We start from the raw sequence: 20,224 nt of genomic DNA on the forward strand, positions 1-20,224 counted from the left end.
ATTTCAAATCGCTGTGGTATGCGGTCATATGTGCAGCTGTGTATCCCTGTTTAGACTGTAACGTTGACCTTTACGTCTCTTTATTATATCTTTGGGAAACATGCACTTGTCATGGACACACTGCATCTTCTGGGGTGGAGTTAGCTGTAATGTGCCGCTACCGATTGTTTAGTGACGTCATGACGTGTGTGGCGCTCAGGAAGCGGGGAGGCCCCGAGCGGCCTGCTGCGGAGCCGTAGACCGGGGCCCTTGAGTGACGGGCCCGGGCGCGGTGACAGTCAAGCGATTGGGAAAAAAAATAAACCTGACTGAACAGCCCTTAGGTCAGAGGTCACCAGCTTAAGGATCAAAGGTCATAGCCAGACGTCCAGGAGGACGACCATTACGGGGTTTTCGGGTGCGAGAGGTCAGACGGCCAGTCCGGGAGTCAGCGACTCGGATAAGGGAGCAGTAGACCGCAAGTGGGACAGTGGGTGTCCGCCTAGGCGGTAGTTCTCTAGTAAGTTGATGTCACTGACACCTCAGTGGCAGAAGTGAAACAGGGATCAGGACACCTAAGGCAGGGGTCGTACTCCAAGTTTCTAGGCTGAGGGGGTCATAGAACCGCCCTGTTGTCATGGAGGGAATGGACGTTGATCTTGACCAAGAGCTGATGCAGAAGTTTAGCTGTTTGGGGACCACCGATAAAGATGTTCTCATTTCTGAGTTTCAGCGACTTCTAGGCTTTCAACTCAACCCTGCAGGTTGTGCTTTTTTCTTGGACATGACAAACTGGTAAGTGCTGGGGGTTTAAATGTGCCACTAACAAGTTGTCTCAGAGGTTGGTACCTGGGAAAAGCACAATGTGGTCCCTTAGCATTGGCTTGTCTCTTTTCCCAATGAGAACTGTATTCTAAAGACACCCCTATGTTTTGGACATTAAGAAATGTGATTGTCTAATTGAATTAAAAATCTTGACCCCCCCCCCCACACACACCATTAATATTTACTATAATTCAACCTTACCATAAAAGCTGCTTGGGAAACCCATGTTTAATTAGTGAATACTAAAGTTAAAATATACATTGAAAAAGAAAATATTGCTTTCATTAGCCCAGATGTTTTGCATTTTCCACTGTACTGGTTTTATATTCCTATTCAGTAGTACATTTTCTACTTAAATTACTTACGCTAAAAGTGCCATCCAACATAGACTTTTTTTTTTTTTTTTTTTTTACATTGGAAGTTTTGAACCTTTGTAACATGAAGTTGATTTTAACAAGATGTTGTTGTTTGACTCTTGTCTATTTGCAAAACCAATCTGAGTGGTAGAGTTACATACAGGTGACTACCACTGCAAAAAAAAAATCTGTCTTGCACACAGAAGCGTTAGCTTATGCTTCTTTTCCAGAAAATTTAACCTGACCTGAATAAAAGCCAATCATTCACTGACCTCCTTGGTGGTCACGTGATGGCGGTGGTGATTTGTATGCTGAGAATGCTCTAAAACATCTCTACTCACTACATCATCATATGATTGGTTGCTGTGGTAGTCACATGACAATTTTTAATAGTTAATAGCGGCCTGAATCACATCACAGAGGGAAGAAAAAGAAAAGTCTATTTACAGGTAAACGTAGCGTTATATGTTAACCTCATTGTTACATGAGGCTGCACCTTAAAATAGCAGCTCATTAAATTCCAAGCAATGTGCCTCCAGAATGACCACTAAGGTACTCAGAAGCAATGCAACGTCGCAGATCTTTCCTCACACCATATAGAGGTGTGCAGGAAAATCAGCGATGTTAGGGTACTGTAGTATCTGGAAAAGTGCACATCTGGATAGCACGATGATGTCCGGTGACATATTGCTTAGAACTGAATCAACCGCATGTTGTTTTAGTGCTTTGTTTTGTTGGTATGTTGGAATAAAGTCTTGTTACACGGTTGCTTTCAAGACATTCACTTGGAATCACACTGAATTGTTTTTAAAATACATGTTGTATATGCATAGTTGTAACTAAATAATATTTATACCCTTGCAGTTTTTTCTTATGCGTCATTTCTTCCACACAATTGTTGAAATTCATCAATGTATTTTTTATTTGGTTTGCAGTGAAAGAAAAACACAAAAAGCAGAAAAATGTACTAACTTGTAGCTTTTTTCACAGTTATTATTAAATAGGCAAGACAAAAGTGTTGACAACTTTTTTGAAGTAGTTGGAAATAATTACATTTCAGGTAGGTGATTCTCCTTCACTCTGGAACTGAACTCACCTACGGCAAAAGCAGGTGCCTGCAATATAAAAATCATTCATTTAACAAGCTTGAATAGAAAAATAGCTCATTTAGTTTTGTGTTGCTGCAAGAAGCAAAGAAAGAAAGTCAGAATTGTCTGAGAAAGTCAGATAGATGATTGAAGCAAAGCATGGACAATCTCAAGGCTGCAAATCAATCTCCACAGACTTTGATGTTCCCGTCGGCAGAGTTTGTTATTAGGAAGTGTAAGGCTCATGGTACTGTAGTCAACCTTCCTGGAAAGTAAAAACTTTATCAAAGATTGTAGAGCAGTTTTGTTTGATTGTTTGAAAATGCACCTCAATCACAGAAAGCAACTTGATCTAACACATAGATTCAAGCTGACCTTCAGACACTAGATACAACCATTTCAACTTGCACCATCCATAGCCAACTCAATGAAAGTGAGTTATATCACAGTAGACCCAGGAGAATGTCTTGTAGACAGCAGAGACCAAATTAGAGCTTTTCAGTAAAGCACATAATCCCTTATGTTTCCAAAAAGCTAAATTAAGCTTTCAAAGAATACCTTCCTTACAGTCAAACATGGAGGACTTTCAGTGATGTTTTGGGTTGTAATGCTGCATCTGGCCCTAGGTGCAATGTTGAACCCAGTGTCCGAAAGCTGAGTCTTTGGCCAATTTCATAGGTCTTCTAGCTGGACAATGACCCCAAACACACTTTAAAAAGGATGCTGGAATGGTTCAAGACAAGATGCTGGACTGTTCTGAAGTGACCAGCAAGGAGTCCAAGGGGTAAATGTATCATGGTCCGTTTTTTTCAACTCGCCGGAAATCGGCGAGTTTACAGCTGAAATTTAAAGCGGCGCTGGCTTGTAAAGGCAAGTTTGAATTGATAGTTTACAGAACCCATAATATAAAATCCTTTTAGCATTCACATGTATATTTGTGAAAATTCCAGGAGCTTACCAAATGTTAACTGAAGATGTTTGACATAAGGTATGTATTACCCAGTATTGTTTTATTAATGTTTGTTCCAAATTCTAAAGCGTTACGGAATTTGCTGGCGCTGTATAAATAAATGTTGATGATGATAAGGCTGAATTTTTTACTTTTTTAATACACATCAAATGTCATGTTTTTTTTAAAGTCCTATTGCCTGAGTATTTGGACGTTTTATATTTCAGGTTTAATGTTCCTTAAAGTTACAATTAAACACTAATTTATCACCTTCACTTAATTGGATAGACTCATTCAATTGGCTTGCGCACTATTATAGTTAGTATGGTAATTTCAACGCTGATTTTTGCTCGCGGCTCAGCGAGTCGCATAGACTTTGTTTAAAGCAAAGTTGCATTGTTTTCACTTAATATTGTTTTATCTGTTTTGTGTCTCCTTGTTTTATTGGTTGATGAGGATGGTGGTTTGTAAGAATTGTTGTGCAAGCCTGCGTTCACAGAATGTTTTAATGATAGCCTGTGTTTTACTTTTACTGTATTTTACTAGGAATCTACAGGCAGCAATCGGAGCATATTATGACTTTGAAAGTCCAAATGTCAACATCCCTTGTATGTCGTTTGTAGAAGATGTAACTATTGGCGAAGGCGAGTCGGTACCACCAGATACACAGTTTACGAAAACCTGGAGGGTCCAAAACACAGGTAACTTAGTAAACTAATATTATGTTTCAGAAGGAGGGTTGCATTTTTGTATTGCCACAGGTTTAGTATCATTCCAGAATATTGCATATACCTAAGTTGTGGTTCTAGGAATTGTAAACCTATTGTACAGATTTTGTGGCTCTCTGAAGAAAAGGTTATTTGCTCAATGTTATTTTCTCAAAGACCTGTCTGTCAGTTTATTTGGAGTCAGGAGCTTCACTGGTCAGACAAAAGTGAAATAAACATCCAGCTCCTTCCTTGCCTGTTCAAACTGGATGGTTATTCCACTTTTGTCTGACCAGTGAAACTCATGACTCCAGATGAACTGACAGGTCTTTCATTTGGTACCATTGCAAGCTTTGGGGAAACACGCTGACGCCTATCACAGAATGGCTGCAAGGGCAGCATGGCAAATTCGCTTTATTTTATTTAACTTTTATTGCAGTAGTGACTGTATAGAGGAGAGAAAGCTCTACTTGGTTCTTCTCTTCCACTCCCATCTTATCATTCAAATCTCCTCCAGAAGGATCCAGTGGTGACGGACATTTAGCTGTCTGCTTTGACGGCAGCAAGATGGATAGCCCCACTCCCTTCTCCGACAGGCAGAGACGGAGCTCTCAATAGTCCACTCCGTCTGCTGGGTCCTATATCAGTAGACAGTGGATGACCTCCTATGACCGCAGAGGGGAGGCGTTTTTCTGCAGCTCGCATGCCATTTATCCTGGGGAGTTGTCCCTCCACCTGGAGATCTTCAACCAGATTGTTTAGAGATGGGGTTAATTGAAGGTCTACATGATTGGCCCCATGGCTGAAATCGTATCTTGGTACTGTGCAGGCAGTAGTTCTGGTGGACACCATGGTGGTCCCATGGAACTACGGACTAGTGAATCTTTTCCCTCTGACACCCATGCTTCCTCAGGTATTAAAGAAGTCATCGATATTGAGGGGGGCCAAGTAATTCTGTTGGCACCAGACTAGCCGTCAAGATCATGGACATTCGATAGATCTTCTGTTAGAGGCAGGCTCTACGGTGGTTCTAAGTCGGGACACATTTTCCCACCTAGACTTAGCTCGGTTGGCTATAACGCCATGGCTGCTGAGGCCATGATTCTTTGAGCTAAGGGGTGTCAGAGAATGTCATTTAGATCATTATCAAGATCAGGAAGCCTCTAAAATAAAAATACCACATAGTATGCAAAACCTACATTGACTTTCCTTAAAATCCTGGGGGTAAATTTATCAAGCTGCGTGTTTGAAAAAGTGGAGATGTTGCCTATAGCAACCAATCAGATAATAGTTGTCTATTATTGAGTACACTCTACAAAATGACAACTAGAATCTGATTAGTTGCTATAACCAACATCTCCACGTTTTCTAACCCACAGCTTGATAAGTTTACCTCCTGGTTTTATCCCTTTCTATCTTCTTCCAGAGAAAGTTGACGGATATTCCTGAGATGTCCAACAACTTTATGTTCTGCCAGTAGTCCTTGGTCCTTTTGGCTCTACAGCGACCACCTTTCAAGCCTCTAGGCTCTGTTGATTACAAATTCCTAACCTGGAAAGTGTTTTTTTTTGTTTTTTTTTTTATATTTGTTTTTTACTGGCTATAGCTTCAGCAGGAAGTGTCTGAATTGGCTGCTGTATCTCGCAGGTCACGATATCTGTTATTTCTCAATGGTAAAGCTCCATGCACGCATCAAGCCTTTATTTTCAGCCCAAGGTGGTGTAAAAGTTTAATCTGAACCAAAATATTGTTATTCCTGCATTGGGACAAGATTTGGCAACAGAAAGTGAAGAATCCCTTCATCGGTTGGTTGTAGTCAGATCCTTGAGGATTTTTTTTACATAGTTATCCTTACTTAGGACTAATGGTCTCTGAGTTCTTTTTGACAAGCACAAGAGAGGATGCTCTCCAACAAAACATTTTTGAGATGGATGAAAGCTACAAACCAACAGACTTAAATCTCAGAGGATGCTAGTTCCTGATAACATTACAGCCCACTCTACAAGCTCATTAACCGCCTTCTGGGCAGCACTGTATAGAGCTTCTGGCTCCCTGTGTCCTCCAAAATACAGTTTAAAACACTCACTTTTACCTACAATGTCCTCAAGAACACCACCCCTTCATACATCTCAAATCTCATCTTAAAATACTCTCCCTCTTGCTCTTAGATCTATCTTTGCCCCGTGTCTTGCCTTGCCTTGCATCGCCTCGTCTTTGGTAACCACCTCTCCCCCCTTCCTACAGGTCTTCTCCTGTGTTGCTACCCACTTAAAGAATTCCCTATCACATCCGATCAGACTTCCCCCATAGCCTGTAATTCTTTAAGCGCTCTGTGATAACCCCTCTGTTCGGGCTTGCCCTACTCCCAGCTATACTACCATATTAATGCACCCTCACAGCTATCTCGGTCTCCACTCTACACCACACTCACTCTTCTTGTTTCTGCTGTGTCCGGTTTCAGGTAGCGTATAAGCTGTGTCATGACCAGTGCTCCCCCAGTTTTTTGTTTTCATGTCTGCATGTATTCTGTCTACCTTTTGTATGTCCTGTTTTTCCCACAGTCTTGCACTGTGGTGCTTTGCAGTTCAACAAAGCCAATATATAAGCCAACAAAGCCATTATAAGCCAGTATAAATATTGGCTTATAATGGTTATGCTTCTTATACTGCTTTTCTCTTTCCATTTCCAGGATCCGAGGCATGGCCACCTGGTGTGTGTCTGCGGTATGTTGGAGGGGATCAGTTTGGCCATGTGAATATGGTATTAGTGCGCTCATTAGACACCCAGGAGATGACAGATGTCAGTGTGCCAATGTGCAGTCCTAATCAGCCTGGCATGTACCAGGGCCAGTGGAGAATGTGTACTGCTACTGGTCTGTATTTTGGAGGTGAGTCTCTTCTTTTTTTTTTTACCCTTCTTTCCCAAGTCACTATTTTCTTTATATTGTTTTAATAAATATTCTTATTACATGGACCATACTTATGTATTTTTTTCCAGTTTAAAAAAACAAAACCCTTCATATTAAAAATTCAGTCAGTTAATCCAGAAAAAAAAGAAAACAAATCAGTAAGCATTGTCCAATTTACCTTTTAGCGGCAAATAATTCTTCCCTGACTCCAATCTTGCTGCTCCCCTGCATTATTTCTATATATGCCATGAATAGATTTGTTACACAGAGATCATATCTCACTTAAACATTTACTCTCTGTTGTAAATAAAAATAGCTCAGACAAACATTTGACTTTACTAGAAACTCCTGTACATTGTTTCAGTTGTTGGCCAAATTGTTCTGCCATTCTATAGAATTCCTTGCCATTGCTTTGGGAACAGGCAAAATTGTGATTTTTCTTAATGAGTCTCTGGGCTGTCTTTTTTTTTTTTTTTTTTTTTGCCATGGCTGTATCCTTTTTTAAAAGGCCTTCCATAACATATCAGCAACTCCTAGTAGTGTTCATGTTTTTGTAGGTGAGGTATTGGGGTGGGGGGAATTGACCTGAGGAGCCTAGGAGAGGAGTGTTATGCTAAGAGTACCGTGGTTTTCATACTTTGTGAGAGTTACTAACTTTATTGTGTTCGGGACTGGTTATATGTATTTCATCTTGGAGGTAAACCACATATGACTAATTACCTCCCATTGTGAAGGCAGAGTTGTTGGTTTTTTTCCAGTTACATGTGGTTTGATATTTTTGCGGCACAGCAAATATGCATTATGTGTTTCTATGAAGGTTAATGGTGCAAGGTGGTAGTCTGAGAGAGAGAGAGCCTTGTAACTTTAGAAATGAGTGACTGTATTGTATTTCAGAATAGATTAATTTTGGGACAGTTCCCCCAGATATGAACAAAGCTGCCTACCTGGCCATATTCTTCAACATTGATCAGATGTTAGAATAAATGTTGTGGAGTTCTTCTGGGATAATGTACCATCTAGTGAACATTTTATTTATTTTTTTCTTTTATAGCCACACTTATCGAGCACTTAGGAATCTCTCTCAGGGAAAAAACATCAACAATCCGCTAGAACAGACTTTATCCTAAATCTGATTCCCTTGCTGCATTGTGGATTTCTAGATCTGGCCTCTGCAGGGCTGGGATTGTATGTAGAGTAGGGAAATGGAGTCTCTGCATTTAGGATTATAGGCACTGGTTCATTCAATTTGGGTGAGCTGCCTTGTCAGCGCCACTATGAGTGAGGTTTTGACAAAGTGACGAATCAGGGAAAAATGGAATATAGAATTTATAAATTGGTAGTTGGAATATTTCTTGCAATTCTGCAAATGATAGTGGGGTGAAATCTGCCTACTATAGTACGGAAACGACTTATCCCTGCAGCCTTCCACTCGGAAGCCATACCTTCACTTTGTCTTGGTAAAAAAGAGAGAGGTGTGCCCAAATAGGGGTGTGGGGTGGCTGGGCAAGTGTAGACCTCTATTGAGACTGTCCCAAATGGACAGTGTTAAATTCACAGGTGGGAAGATTAAGGTGGATATCGGCTGTGTTTTGAGCGAGGGAATAAATTCCAGCGAGCTTCCACTAGCAAGCTTGTTTTCCAGATCAACCCAATGCTTAACATTTGGTTTGGTATTGCAAGCGAGAAATTGGCGGAAGCTAGTGACATTGTAGTATCTTAGGAATGTGGGTTGTTCAAGCCCAAGCCCAACCGCCCACCCCACACCATTGTCGCTCTGGCTAAGAGTTCTTTATTATTCCAGGAATTTGTAACTCCAGATAAATTTATTGCAAACTGTCTGGATTTTATCAATTAGCCTAGCTAGTACGGCTACAAGCTAGGCCTGAAATAGGTAGATTTTGGGGAGTATATTCATTCTTATTGCGTTTATTCTACCTATGCAAGATATATTATTTTTTTTCAACGGGAGTTATATTCTAGCTTCCACTGGAAGTCGAAGTTCATCTTGAGGAGCTTGTTCAAGTGGTCTGACTGGTAGAATGGTAGCACCTCTGACTTAATGTTATTTACCGTGTACTCTAATACCGAACTAACTCTAACTTCCTTGAACAAGTTGGTAGTCTTCAGGTGGAAGGATTCTCCCTCCAGAATGCTATTGAACATTGGCTTCAAGTGGATAATTACACTGGGCACAAACATTTTGTAGAAGGGCATGGGGTATTCATATGGGCCTTCAAGGGTTTTTGTGATTTTTTTACTTATTCCATGATATGTCTGCTGAGCCTATCTGAGGTGGAGTGGTCAATTCAGGCAGCCCACTTGAGGGTAAGTATTCACGGATAGCTGGGAGGGGTTTATTTCCATGTGGCTATTTCTTATGTATGCTATATGTTCTAAACATTGCCTTTATTTTAACTGGGTAGCAATGGGAGGTACTAGTTGAGTCTTTGACTGATTGGATTTCCTGTGATGCTCTCTGGGCTTTCAACCTGTTTGACAGTAATGAATCTGCCTCGTTACTTTTTTCATTGAAGCACTGATTAAGCAACCGGAGCAGCGAGGACTTTTTTAAACTTGCTTCTGGCAGAGAGAAGTTTTTGGAAATTCTTTTTAGAAGGATATTGTTTTTGTACATCCTCTAGAAGTTGTACATTAGTTGTGAGTTTTTCTATTTTATTGTTCTTAATTGAGGAGACAGACATAATTTGCAATAGTACCTCTAACAACCGCTTTGTGTGCATCCCATATTAATTGGAAGCAGGAGACATTTTGGAGGGGAAAGAGACAGTAATGCTTTCCAGCATGTTGGTTTGAAATTAGGGACTTTTCAGGAGTGTTTCATTCAACCTCCACAAAGGTCTGTCCACTGTTCTTCCAAGACATTAAATGTGAATGTAACCATTGACCAGGTGTTGGTTAGTGTTGTGAAATTCAGCAGGTGCTTAAATATGAGATTAGAGCCCATGTTTATCCTCAACTAGGCATTGTGTGGGCAAGTGTAGTAGGTATAGTCATGTGAGGAGGGATTTGAGGGCCCATCAGATGTCAAAAAGTCCTCGTTCTTTCAAATGTTTGTTGAGTTCTTTGGTGTTTTGTGGGGCTGGGTGCATTAAGTTGTTTTGAGGCATCTATCCAGTTTCTGATCTGTAACGGTATTGAAGTCTCCACATATCAATAGAACACCCCTAAGGGACACCGATCAGTAATTAGGACTGTGAAGTTCACAGAGGTTTAGTTAGTTTTCCCTGGAAGGTATGGAGGGGTGTGTGGGAGGATATGGTTTACAACAGAGCATGTAAGGGCTTTACCTGTGTTCCTGGGCTGGCTTATGGGAAAATTGTGAGAGAAAGGAATCCCTTGTTGGTGATTGTTGGTAGGCAGTTATGCTGCTGAAGGAGAGTGGCTAAGAGTACTACTCAATCTGGTCTAATAGTTGGGGTCGCTGGGGGGGGTTTTGAAGCATCAGGTTTGCAAGAATGAGCACTTGGAGTGACAATGGCAATGTGTGGAAAGTGAGAAATGCGCTTAATGTGTAGTGTAAATGGTTGTTGAGATACATTGATGCATGCAGAAAAAAAGAGGGAGAATATAATGAAAGAAGTTAGTTAAAGCCATCAAACAAAACGCTAAACAAAAATTGTTCAACCTATTACTTATGTTTCATTGAGGTGCGATGGCCATCCAGGCAGCGTGTTCTCCCCATGGACTTGAATCAAGAGGTCCATGAGACAGAAAAAGTCTACACATGCCGTAATTGGAGAAACTTATTAGTTGCCATTACAGGGGAGGACAACACCGAGTCCAGGCAACACCCACACGGTAGAAAAAAGTTAAGTGTGTCAGGTGTACAGAGTATAACCAAGTAACAATTCTAAGTGTAAACAGATATAATATTAATAATATCTTAAATAAACTGTCTCTGGCACATAGTGCAGTGATGGGAGTTGCTTTGGGATTCATCATAGGGGAGGGGGCTAAGGTTTGGTTTGGTAGTACAGTGCTGCTGATTGGTTGAGTTTAAATAGTCTGTATGGAGTAGAGGGACAAGATAGGGGAAGTTTCTCAACATGGCTCAGGAAACTGTCATGCAAAAGGTTTAAATATCATATTATGCAGGGCATTGTAACAGAGTAGGCTGAGTACTTTGAGAGGACATCTTAAAGGGCTTGACATGGGCCTGGGTTCCTGGGTGAGGGATTTGACTCTTGTGTAAACAAGTCCTTTCCTTCTCTGGGATCACTTATCAGGACCTTCTTACATCCCAGGTTCACAATCCATTTAAAAGGGTAGCCCCACCTGTATCGTATTACTTTTGTGATCTTCCTCCTTTCTCCTTCATCCTATCTGGGGAACACTGCTACCATGGGGTTGTATGAGGTAATATGGAGTAGGCACTCAAATAGTTAACTTATTTAACTTCCTGCCGACAGGCTATATCCCCTCTGCAACCCCGTGCAAACCTCAGTGTGTTTTGAGTGCCAGAGGAGTAAGGACCTCTGGTGTGCCGCTAGGCAGCTACTTTTCTTGCAAAAATGGGCTTTTGTTTTGCTGATAGTTTAATTTATTTTAATAGCGGTGCTGAAACAAGCACACTACTCAGTTTTCGGCTGGATAGTAGCAGTCACAGTGAGAACAGCAGAGACTCTCACTGACTGCATTTTTCTCTCCCCTACGTATGCTGTCAGGTAAAGCCCACAGTCATATTATTCTGAGGACCGGCGCTGCTCTGTAGGGCATAGGGTGCCGGAATCCAGCGTGTTTGCAGGCGCCATCTTGGGAATGTTTCAAGTCCTTCCCTCAAAAGGGGGAGGATCGGATCTAGAGCACAGAACAAAATTAAGGGGAGAGAGAATGTATACAACGGTCTGCGGGCTTAGCTCTGGAAGTTTTGCAGAACAGGGGGTATTTAAGATTTAAAGGACTCTAGGCAAGGTAGACGGACAGGGAAGAGCTAATAAGCTCCACCTTCCTTTATCAGCATGTTGGTTTCTTCGGGAGGCACCAATCCATTGCTGAGCACGGAGGAACCTTTGCAGTCAAAGCAACACATGTTGGCTGCTGTCGGACTCCCTCCTGCCTGCTAGTGTTAGCAGGAAGCTAAGTATCTTTTCCTTTGCCTTTCTATCTCACATTGTACTTGCTGCATTGTATGCAAAGGGGAAGTATATTGTGTACTATAGAGAATATAGTGAAGTTGATACATGTGTAATACATTGAGGTCTACTCACTACATTTTTTGTTTTGTGTGGTTATATTTAAAAATAAAATAAAAAATAATACCTAGTCCTCTCCTAAAGATGCAGGGGATGACTTGGAGGCAGGAGAAGAAGAAAAAAAAGCAGACCGATGGGCTTATTAGAGAGAAGCCTGTCTTGGTCAGCATTCTCTGACTGCCAAGGAGGAAAAAAGCAGTTTGGGGGGAGAGAAAACATATAGAAATATCTCTGCTTTTCTGCAGCAGTTGGTATGTTCCCAAGAGGGAAATACAATCGAGGCAGCCAAGACTGTAATTCAAACAGGACATTGCTGCACAGGTTTTTCTTCTCTTCAAATCGTTTTGAGTTGGCCCTTGGCCATCTAAGACCAAGTACCTTTTTCTATTATTATTTACACATTATACATGCACAGTGTTTATATTGTTATAGTGGATATATGTATGCTATTGTTTTGGAGTAAACATTGTACCACATAAATCTCAATTTCTGTACCTAGGTTTGCTATAGGAGTATAGGCTGGAACCTAGTTGCATGTGTGTATATATTCATATTTATATAGTTGGGAGGTACTGTGGTGTATATCACAGACAAAACAGTATACTCTAAGAAAGTTATTTTTCTTTCCTTTTCTGAAAAAAAAAAAAAAAAAAAGCACACCTCCCAATTATCCCTGGGTGTGGCTGCTACATACTGCCTTTGTTGCTAGACAGGTGGCAGGTAATAAGGGCAAATCATTACCTTGTTATGTCAGACAAGGGAAAGACCAAGTGTAAAGCAAAGCTTTCCAGGGGATTTATGTATGCTATTGTTTCAGAGTAAACATTTTTGTACCTAGGCTTGCTAAAATACAGAGTATACGCTGGGACATATGTGCATGGGTGTATATGTATGAATATATATAATGTTTTTGGGAGGTACTGTGGTGTAATTCACAGACAACAGTATCCTCTAGAAAGTTAGTTTTCTTTTTTTAAATAATTTTCTTTTCTATTTTGAGACGTTACCTTCTGCATCTATACTAGACAGGTGGCTGGTAATAGGGGGAAAGTATTACCTTGTTATATAACAATGTCAGGCAAGGGTAAGACACCCTGGACTAAATATTACACCTGCTCAAACAAATGTAAAGAAAGTAAAGCTTCCTAGTGGACAGTCTGACACTGGTGGTCTGTGCGGACTGTGAGGCAGGGGCTAGGGGTGAACAGGCCCAGGGTTCTGCTCCACACTAGTTGGAGGAACCAGCATGGGCGGTTACACTGGCGTAATCGGTGTCGGCACTGACTCAGATGCTTGCCCGTCTGGCAGAGATCCCAGCGTTTGCAGGGGTAATACCTTCTGGCTCTCACCCCTTTAGCCCCGTCTGCTGCACCATTGGCACCAGCAGCAGGGCAGGATGTGAACCTGAGCCTTCTTGGTCAGTCATCCAACTCCTCTTTCAGAGGCCCCCCTCAGGGAGAGCCTGCGTGATACACGTCCTTAGTTAAAGGCCTGAACCGATTAAATCGGTTTCTGGCCACTCCCAGAACCCAAGCACGACGCTGAAAGCATCATAGGTCTACTCATCCTCTCCTTGCACTTTCTGATTCGGAAGAGTCTTCAGTTTAGGAAGGTGAGGTTCCTGAGCATTCGGATCCCCCGCTGGTTGGTGATATGGCTGAAACTTCAGGCAGTTGGGGCATTGAGGATCTGGTACGAGCAGTTCGCCAGACATTGAATCTATTGGATCTAGAGGAACCTCGGTCAGACCTAGGTCTCTTTAAGTGCAGGAAACGTCTTGTCTGTTTTCTGGCATCGGTGGAACTTATGATCTGCCTGCTTCCAAGCTGACTCCACTGTCTCTGTAAGTTTGTTATACCACACAGATTTCAAGTCCTTTATCCCCTGCAGGCGTTAGAAGCGGCCCGCTGGGAACAGGTTCCAAATGTGGATATCCACAGCGGGAAGGCTGGCCCGCCATACTACTCTTCCAGTGCCGGGTTCTGCGGCACTCCCTGACGACACTGACCGCAGGGTGGAGGATTTTTCTTAAAACCATCTTCCTGGCTGCAGGCACCTCATTAATACCTTTGCTGTCTTCAACGTGTGTCGCCGGGCAATGGTGACCTGGGCTGACCAGCTTGTAGCGGGGTTACAAGACTCAGTTCTTCTTCCCCTGGCTCTACATTTAAAGGAGGCCTCTGGTTACCTGTATGAGGCTGCTTAGAACTCTCTGGCTCAGGTCCTGGGATGTCGATGCAGAATCAACAAAATCTCTGGAGGTTCTTCCCTATTCGGGCTCAGCCCTTTTTGGCCCTAGTCTTGCTACTTCCTGTAGGGCTCCTTGAGCAAGCAGAGGGACTTTCCGTCCCTCACAGAGCCCAGAAGTTGCTGGCCTTTCTAGACCAGCTTCTGGTGAGCCTGAGGGTTCCCCACAGTTATTCTAAGCAGGGTAGCAGTTCCAAGAAGGTTTCTGCTCTGTTGAGGTGACCTGTTATGGCAGGGTCCGGTTCTTTACCAGCACCTACCTCTGTGGGTTTTGATGGCATGGTCTTTGAGGCAAAACTCTGGCTGTACAGAGGTCTTTCCTCCAGAGTGGTAGACACCATGCTGCGAACCATAAAACCAACCTCAGCCGCATTTATTATAGAGTGTGGCATACCTACATTAAGTGGTGCAAACAAAGACTAATTTTCATCTTTCCTCTATCCTAGCCTTTCTCCACGATAGCTTGGACACAGGTCTATAACTTGGTTCCCTAAAGGTCCAGATATCGCCCTTTATCTATTTTTCCAACTGAAAATAGCTGATATTCCAGAAGTTAGCAACTTCCTTCATGGAGTCCTGCATATACAGCCCCTTATGTTATGCCTATGACTCCCTGGGACTTAAACTTAGTTCTGACCATGCTTCAGAGGTCCCCCTTTGAACCAATGGGTTCAACGGAGCGGGGTTGGCCGGCTTCTTGGCAGACCATCGCTAGGTGGATAAGGTCCACAATCAAGCAGGCCTATGTCACTTTCGATCGGCCTGTGCCTAGTCGTATTGCCGCCCATTCCACCCGCTTTGTGGGGGCTTCTTAGGCTGTGAATAACGGGGTCTCATCGGATCAGCTCGGCCGAGTGGCCACCTAGTCCTCTGTCCATACCTTTACTAGGTTTTATCAATTTAATGTGTTTGCGTCCCGGAATGCAAGTTTCGGCCACACAGTGCTGCGACCGGACTGTCGGATCGGTCCCTCTCTTAGGCGACTGCTTTGGTACGTCCCATGGTAGCAGTGTCCCCCAGATAGGATGAAGGAGAAAAAAGGATTTTTATACTTACGATAAATCCCTTTCTCTAATTTCATCTGGGGGACACTGCTTTCTCTCCCTTCTGCTGTTATTCTCTGGGTGTTTTAGTTCCGTTCCTTCGGACTTTTGTATTACACACTGAGGTTTGCACAGAGTTGCAGAGGGGATATAGCCTGTCAGCAGGAAGTTAAGTTAACTAATGGTTACTATTCCTTGTTCCCTCATACAACCCCATGGTGGCCATGTCCCCCAGATGAAATTGGAGAAGGGGATTTATCGTAAATATAAAAATCCTTTTTTTGGGTATGGTAACCAGTAACTTTCTATTGGAATTGGCTGTGGGTTGGCGTTGAGAGTCAAAGTGGAGAACAGAGCCTCTACATAAATTTCTAGGTACCTTAAGCGTGTATTGTTGTGGTTCTCAAGGTCTTTTTCTTGAGTTCCTCTAGTTCGTTGCGGAGGTGGTATAAGTCTTTGTTGGTCTCTTGTTTGAGACAATGAAAACTGTCTTGGCATGTTTCTAGTTTAGTAGTGCATGTGGCTAGAGATGTTATATCTGCTTTAATAGAAGACTGCTTTCTCCAGTTGGGACTTAAGGATTGTGAAGGGAGATGGTGGCATCTCCTGTTGCAATGCAGCCTTTTATTTCCTAATAAAATGGTGAGTGGTTTCCGATGAGAAGCTTTCTTTGGATTTGGTTATTGGTCGCTGCATGAAGGAATCCTGGGTAGCAGCTGTAAAGTAAGTAGAGGTGGAGACAATGAAACAGCAGGTTTTTGTATCCGAGATCAGACAATAACTGTCTGGGTGGGAGTACAAACATTATCAAAACCTGACATATTATATTTATTATTTTTTTTTAACACATCAGCCCAGGCTGTTTAGTACCACCGCTTTTATTTATTTATTTTTTTATATTTTTTTATTTCTAAATGGGCACCACTGATCCCTGCCAGACCTCCAATGAGTCTTTGAGTTTAAAGGAATGAGAGTTGTGGCAGGGACCCAAGGTTGGCAAAAAAGTTACAATAAATAAACTACAGTAGTACATAGGTCAGCCAACAGGTGTGCTCTGTATTGCAGCTTGTTGGACAGGTGACAGTAAGGTGAAACAGTGGGGTTCTTGTCGGAATTTAAGCATAGTTTAAGGATGACTCCTCTGTAGCTATGGAAAACAAGCCTATGAAAAGACAAGGATATAGAATAAAAATTTACAATTCACATCTAACTTATATATTTATATTTCCAGTGTTGGATTAAAGATGGACAGTACAAATGTGTGTGTACTATTTGTTTGTGTGATCAGATGAGCTTACTTTGCCACCTTGTCTGGGGGGGGGGGAGGGAGTCCTTGGAAAAGGGGCCTTACACAGTTTATCTGAGTTCCTTTCTCACCATTGGTAACAGACTTTTTTACTGGCTACTCCTACTAGTGCCACCTGCCAGCAAGCACTTGCCAACTGCGCATTAGATGGAGGATAGTGCTGCCACCAACAAGCTCCTTCGCCGGCACCTGAAACCGCTTACTTCTGGGTAGCTGGTATAGCTCTTGCAGCGCATCGTTGCTGTGGGCAGGCTGGTACTTCCTAGCTGCTTATTATGGATCAGGACTGCTGGGTATTGTACTGACACAGAGACATTGGGTTCACTGCAGAACATCCAGGGATCCTGTGTAAGCTCTTATTTGTTGGTCACAGGATATAGCAGGGTTAGGCAGAATCTTGAAATGGTGACGGCTTATTGCTCAAGGGTCCTTATATCTATTGTTAAACACTAGTTAAAGGTACTAGTGATCATTCAGAAGTACAGATGGTATATGTCAGTAGAAATCCAAAATACAGCTCATTTTATATACAGTCAAATCCATAAATATTGGGACATCGACACAATTCTCATATTTTGGGCTCTATACACCACCACAATGGATTTGAAATGAAACGAACAAGATGTGCTTTAACTTGAGGGTATTTACATCCAAATCAGGTGAACAGTGTAGGAATTACAATGGTTTCTATATGTGCTTCCCACTTTTTAAGGGACGAAAAGTAATGGGACAAACTAAACAATCCTACATCAAACTTTCACTTTTTAATACTTTGTTGCAAATCCTTTGCAGTCAATTACAGCCTGAAGTCTGGAATGCATAGACATCACCAGAGGCTGGGTTTCATTCCTGGTGATGCTCTGCCAGACCTCTACTGCAAATGTCTTCAGTTCCTGCTTCTTCTTGGGGCATTTTCCCTTCAGTTTTTTCTTCATCAAGTGAAGTGCATGCGCAATCGGATTCAGGTTAGGTGATTGACTTGGCCATTGCATGACATTCCACTTGTAAGCCTTAAAACTCTTTTTGGTATGCTTCAGGTCATTGTCCATCTGCACTGTGAAGCGTCGTCCAATGAGTTCTGAAACATTTGACTGAATATGAGCAGATAATTTTGGCCGAAACACTTCAGAATTCATCCTGCTGCTTTTGTCAGCAGTCACATCATCAATAAATACAAGGGAACCAGTTCCATTGGCAGCCATGCATGCCCACACCATGACACTACCACCACCATGCTTCACTGATGAGGTGGTATGTTTTTGATCATGAGCAGTTCCTTTCCTTCTCCATACTCTTCTCTTCCCATCACTCTGGTACAAGATGAACTTTGTCTCATCTGTCCATAGGATGTTGTTTCAGAACTGTAATGGCTTTTTTAGATGTTGTTTGGCAAACTGTAATCTGGTCTTCCTGTTTTTGTGGCTCACAAATGGTTCACATCTTGTGGTGAACCCTCTATATTCACTCTTGTGAAGTCTTCTCTTGATTGTTGACTTTGACACATATACACTTACCTCCTGGAGAGTGTTTTTGATTTGGCCAACTGTTGTGAAGGGGTTTTTCTTCACCAGGAAAAAAATTCTTCTGTCATCCACTACAGCTGTTTCCATGGTCTTCCGGGTCTTTTGGTGTTGCTGACTTCTCCGGTGCGTTCTTTCTTTTTAAGAAAGTTCCAAACAGTAGATTTGGCCACACCTAATGTTTTTGCTATCTCTCTGAAGGGTTTGTTTTGATTTTTCAGCCTAATGATGGCTTGCTTAATGATAGTGACAGCTCTTTGAATCTCCGATTGAGAGTCGACAGCAACAGATTCCAAATGCAAATGTCACACCTAGAATCAACTCCAGACCTTTTACCTGCTTAATTGATGAGGAAATAACGAGGGAATAACCCACACATGTCCATGACATAGATTTTGAGTCGATTGTCCCATTACTTTGGGTCCCTTAAAAAGTGGGAGGCACATATAGAAACCATTGTAATTCCCACACCGTTCACCTGATTTGGATGTAAATACCCTCAAATTAAAGCTGAAAGTCTGCAGTTAAAGTACATCTTGTTAGTTTCATTTCAAATCCATTGTGGTGGTGTATGGAGCCCAAAATATGAGAATTGAGTCGTTGTCCCAATATTTATGGACTTGACTGTAGTTTTCTGATGCACATGTTGGCATGATGTAATCCAGCCTCTGCCCATACATGGCAATGCAAAGTCTGAGATGTGAACATTCAGTGTTTAGTATCAGGATGCAATATATTCTCTAATCTTTGATTTTAGATAACTTAACTTAAATTTAACAAAATTTTACATCAATCTGTGATTTCTCAAATTATTTGCTGTTTCATTATTCACACAGGATAAAAAGGATAACGACTCCCTGCTGTGCATTCAGACTAAAAGATTTGTTGGTTACTTTTAGCTCAAAAGCTTCATTTGCTTTGGATTTCCTTCTTTAAAAATGTTACAAAAACAAGTCCAACAGGGCATACTACCTCGGCAATACTACCTCAGCAATCAATACATTTGTAATGATATACATCGTTGCACTGCTCCACTAATTGAAATACATTTATACAATAAGTTATTTCTAAGTGATCAAGTCATAGTTTGTTTGCAGCTGTTATATTATAAATATTGGACACGTGTCATTGGAGGCAGTCACTATATTTTTAGAAGATGTATGTATGTTCATAGAACCAGCAGCAGTTAGAAAAGAAATTATGAGAGTGATGATCTTATACCAAAAATTGTTTATTAAAAAAGAAAAAGAAAATCACTAAGTCCCCCCCCATCCACCCTTCCAGTCGGGGTCCCTCAGGGCTCTGTTCTGGGACCCTTACTCTTCTCTCTATACACCTCCTCCCTGGGTGAACTCATCAGCTCCTTCGGCTTCAGCTACCACCTTTACGCTGACGACACTCAACTATACCTCTCCTCTCCTGATCTCTCTCCCTCCCTCCTCTCTAGGGTGTCCGCCTGCCTCTCTGCCATCTCCTCCTGGATGTCCTCTCGATTCCTCAAACTTAACCTTGCCAAAACTGAGCTCATAGTTTTTCCTCCCTCTCATACCCCATCCCCTTCTGACCTCTCCATCACTGTCGACAACGCCTCTATCTCCCCTGTCCCCCAACTTCGCTGCCTTGGTGTCATCCTCGACTCCTCTCTCTCATTTGGCCCCCACATCCTCTCTCTTGCTAAATCCTGCCACTTCCAGCTGCGCAACATCGCTCGCATCCGGCCCTTCCTCTCCCAAGATGCCACCAAATGCCTTATCCACTCTCTGATCATCTCCCACCTGGACTACTGCAACCTCCTCCTCACTGGCCTCCCCCACTCTCATCTCGATCCCCTTCGATCCGTCCTTAACGCTGCAGCTAGACTTATTTTCCTCTCTCGCCGCTCCTCTTTTGTCTCCCCCCTCTACCTAGCCCTTCACTGGCTCCCATTCCCCTTCAGAATCCTCTTTAAGCTCCTCACACTCACCTACAAGGCCCTCGCCAACTCCACTGCGCCCTACATCTCCACCCTCCTCTCTATTCATGCTCCATCCCGCCCTCTCCGTTCTGCCTCTGACCGTCGCCTCTCTTCCCCCCTTATAACCTC

General features: G+C 42.4%; 1 protein-coding gene across 1 annotated transcript in view; it reads left to right on the forward strand.

The window, feature by feature from the left end:
• The first annotated feature begins 6 nt into the window (after positions 1-6).
• The window catches only part of ILRUN (inflammation and lipid regulator with UBA-like and NBR1-like domains), a 48,781-nt gene continuing 28,563 nt past the window's right edge, over positions 7-20,224 (forward strand). Inside the window, exons 1-3 of the mRNA XM_075195763.1 lie at positions 7-774; positions 3,744-3,898; positions 6,594-6,791. Of these exons, the coding sequence (XP_075051864.1) occupies positions 617-774; positions 3,744-3,898; positions 6,594-6,791 (511 nt within the window). The 5' untranslated portion in view covers positions 7-616. The remainder of the gene's footprint in view (positions 775-3,743; positions 3,899-6,593; positions 6,792-20,224) is intronic.

Source organism: Mixophyes fleayi, chromosome 2 (assembly GCF_038048845.1).
Source record: "Mixophyes fleayi isolate aMixFle1 chromosome 2, aMixFle1.hap1, whole genome shotgun sequence".
Taxonomy (NCBI): Eukaryota; Metazoa; Chordata; class Amphibia; order Anura; family Limnodynastidae; genus Mixophyes; species Mixophyes fleayi.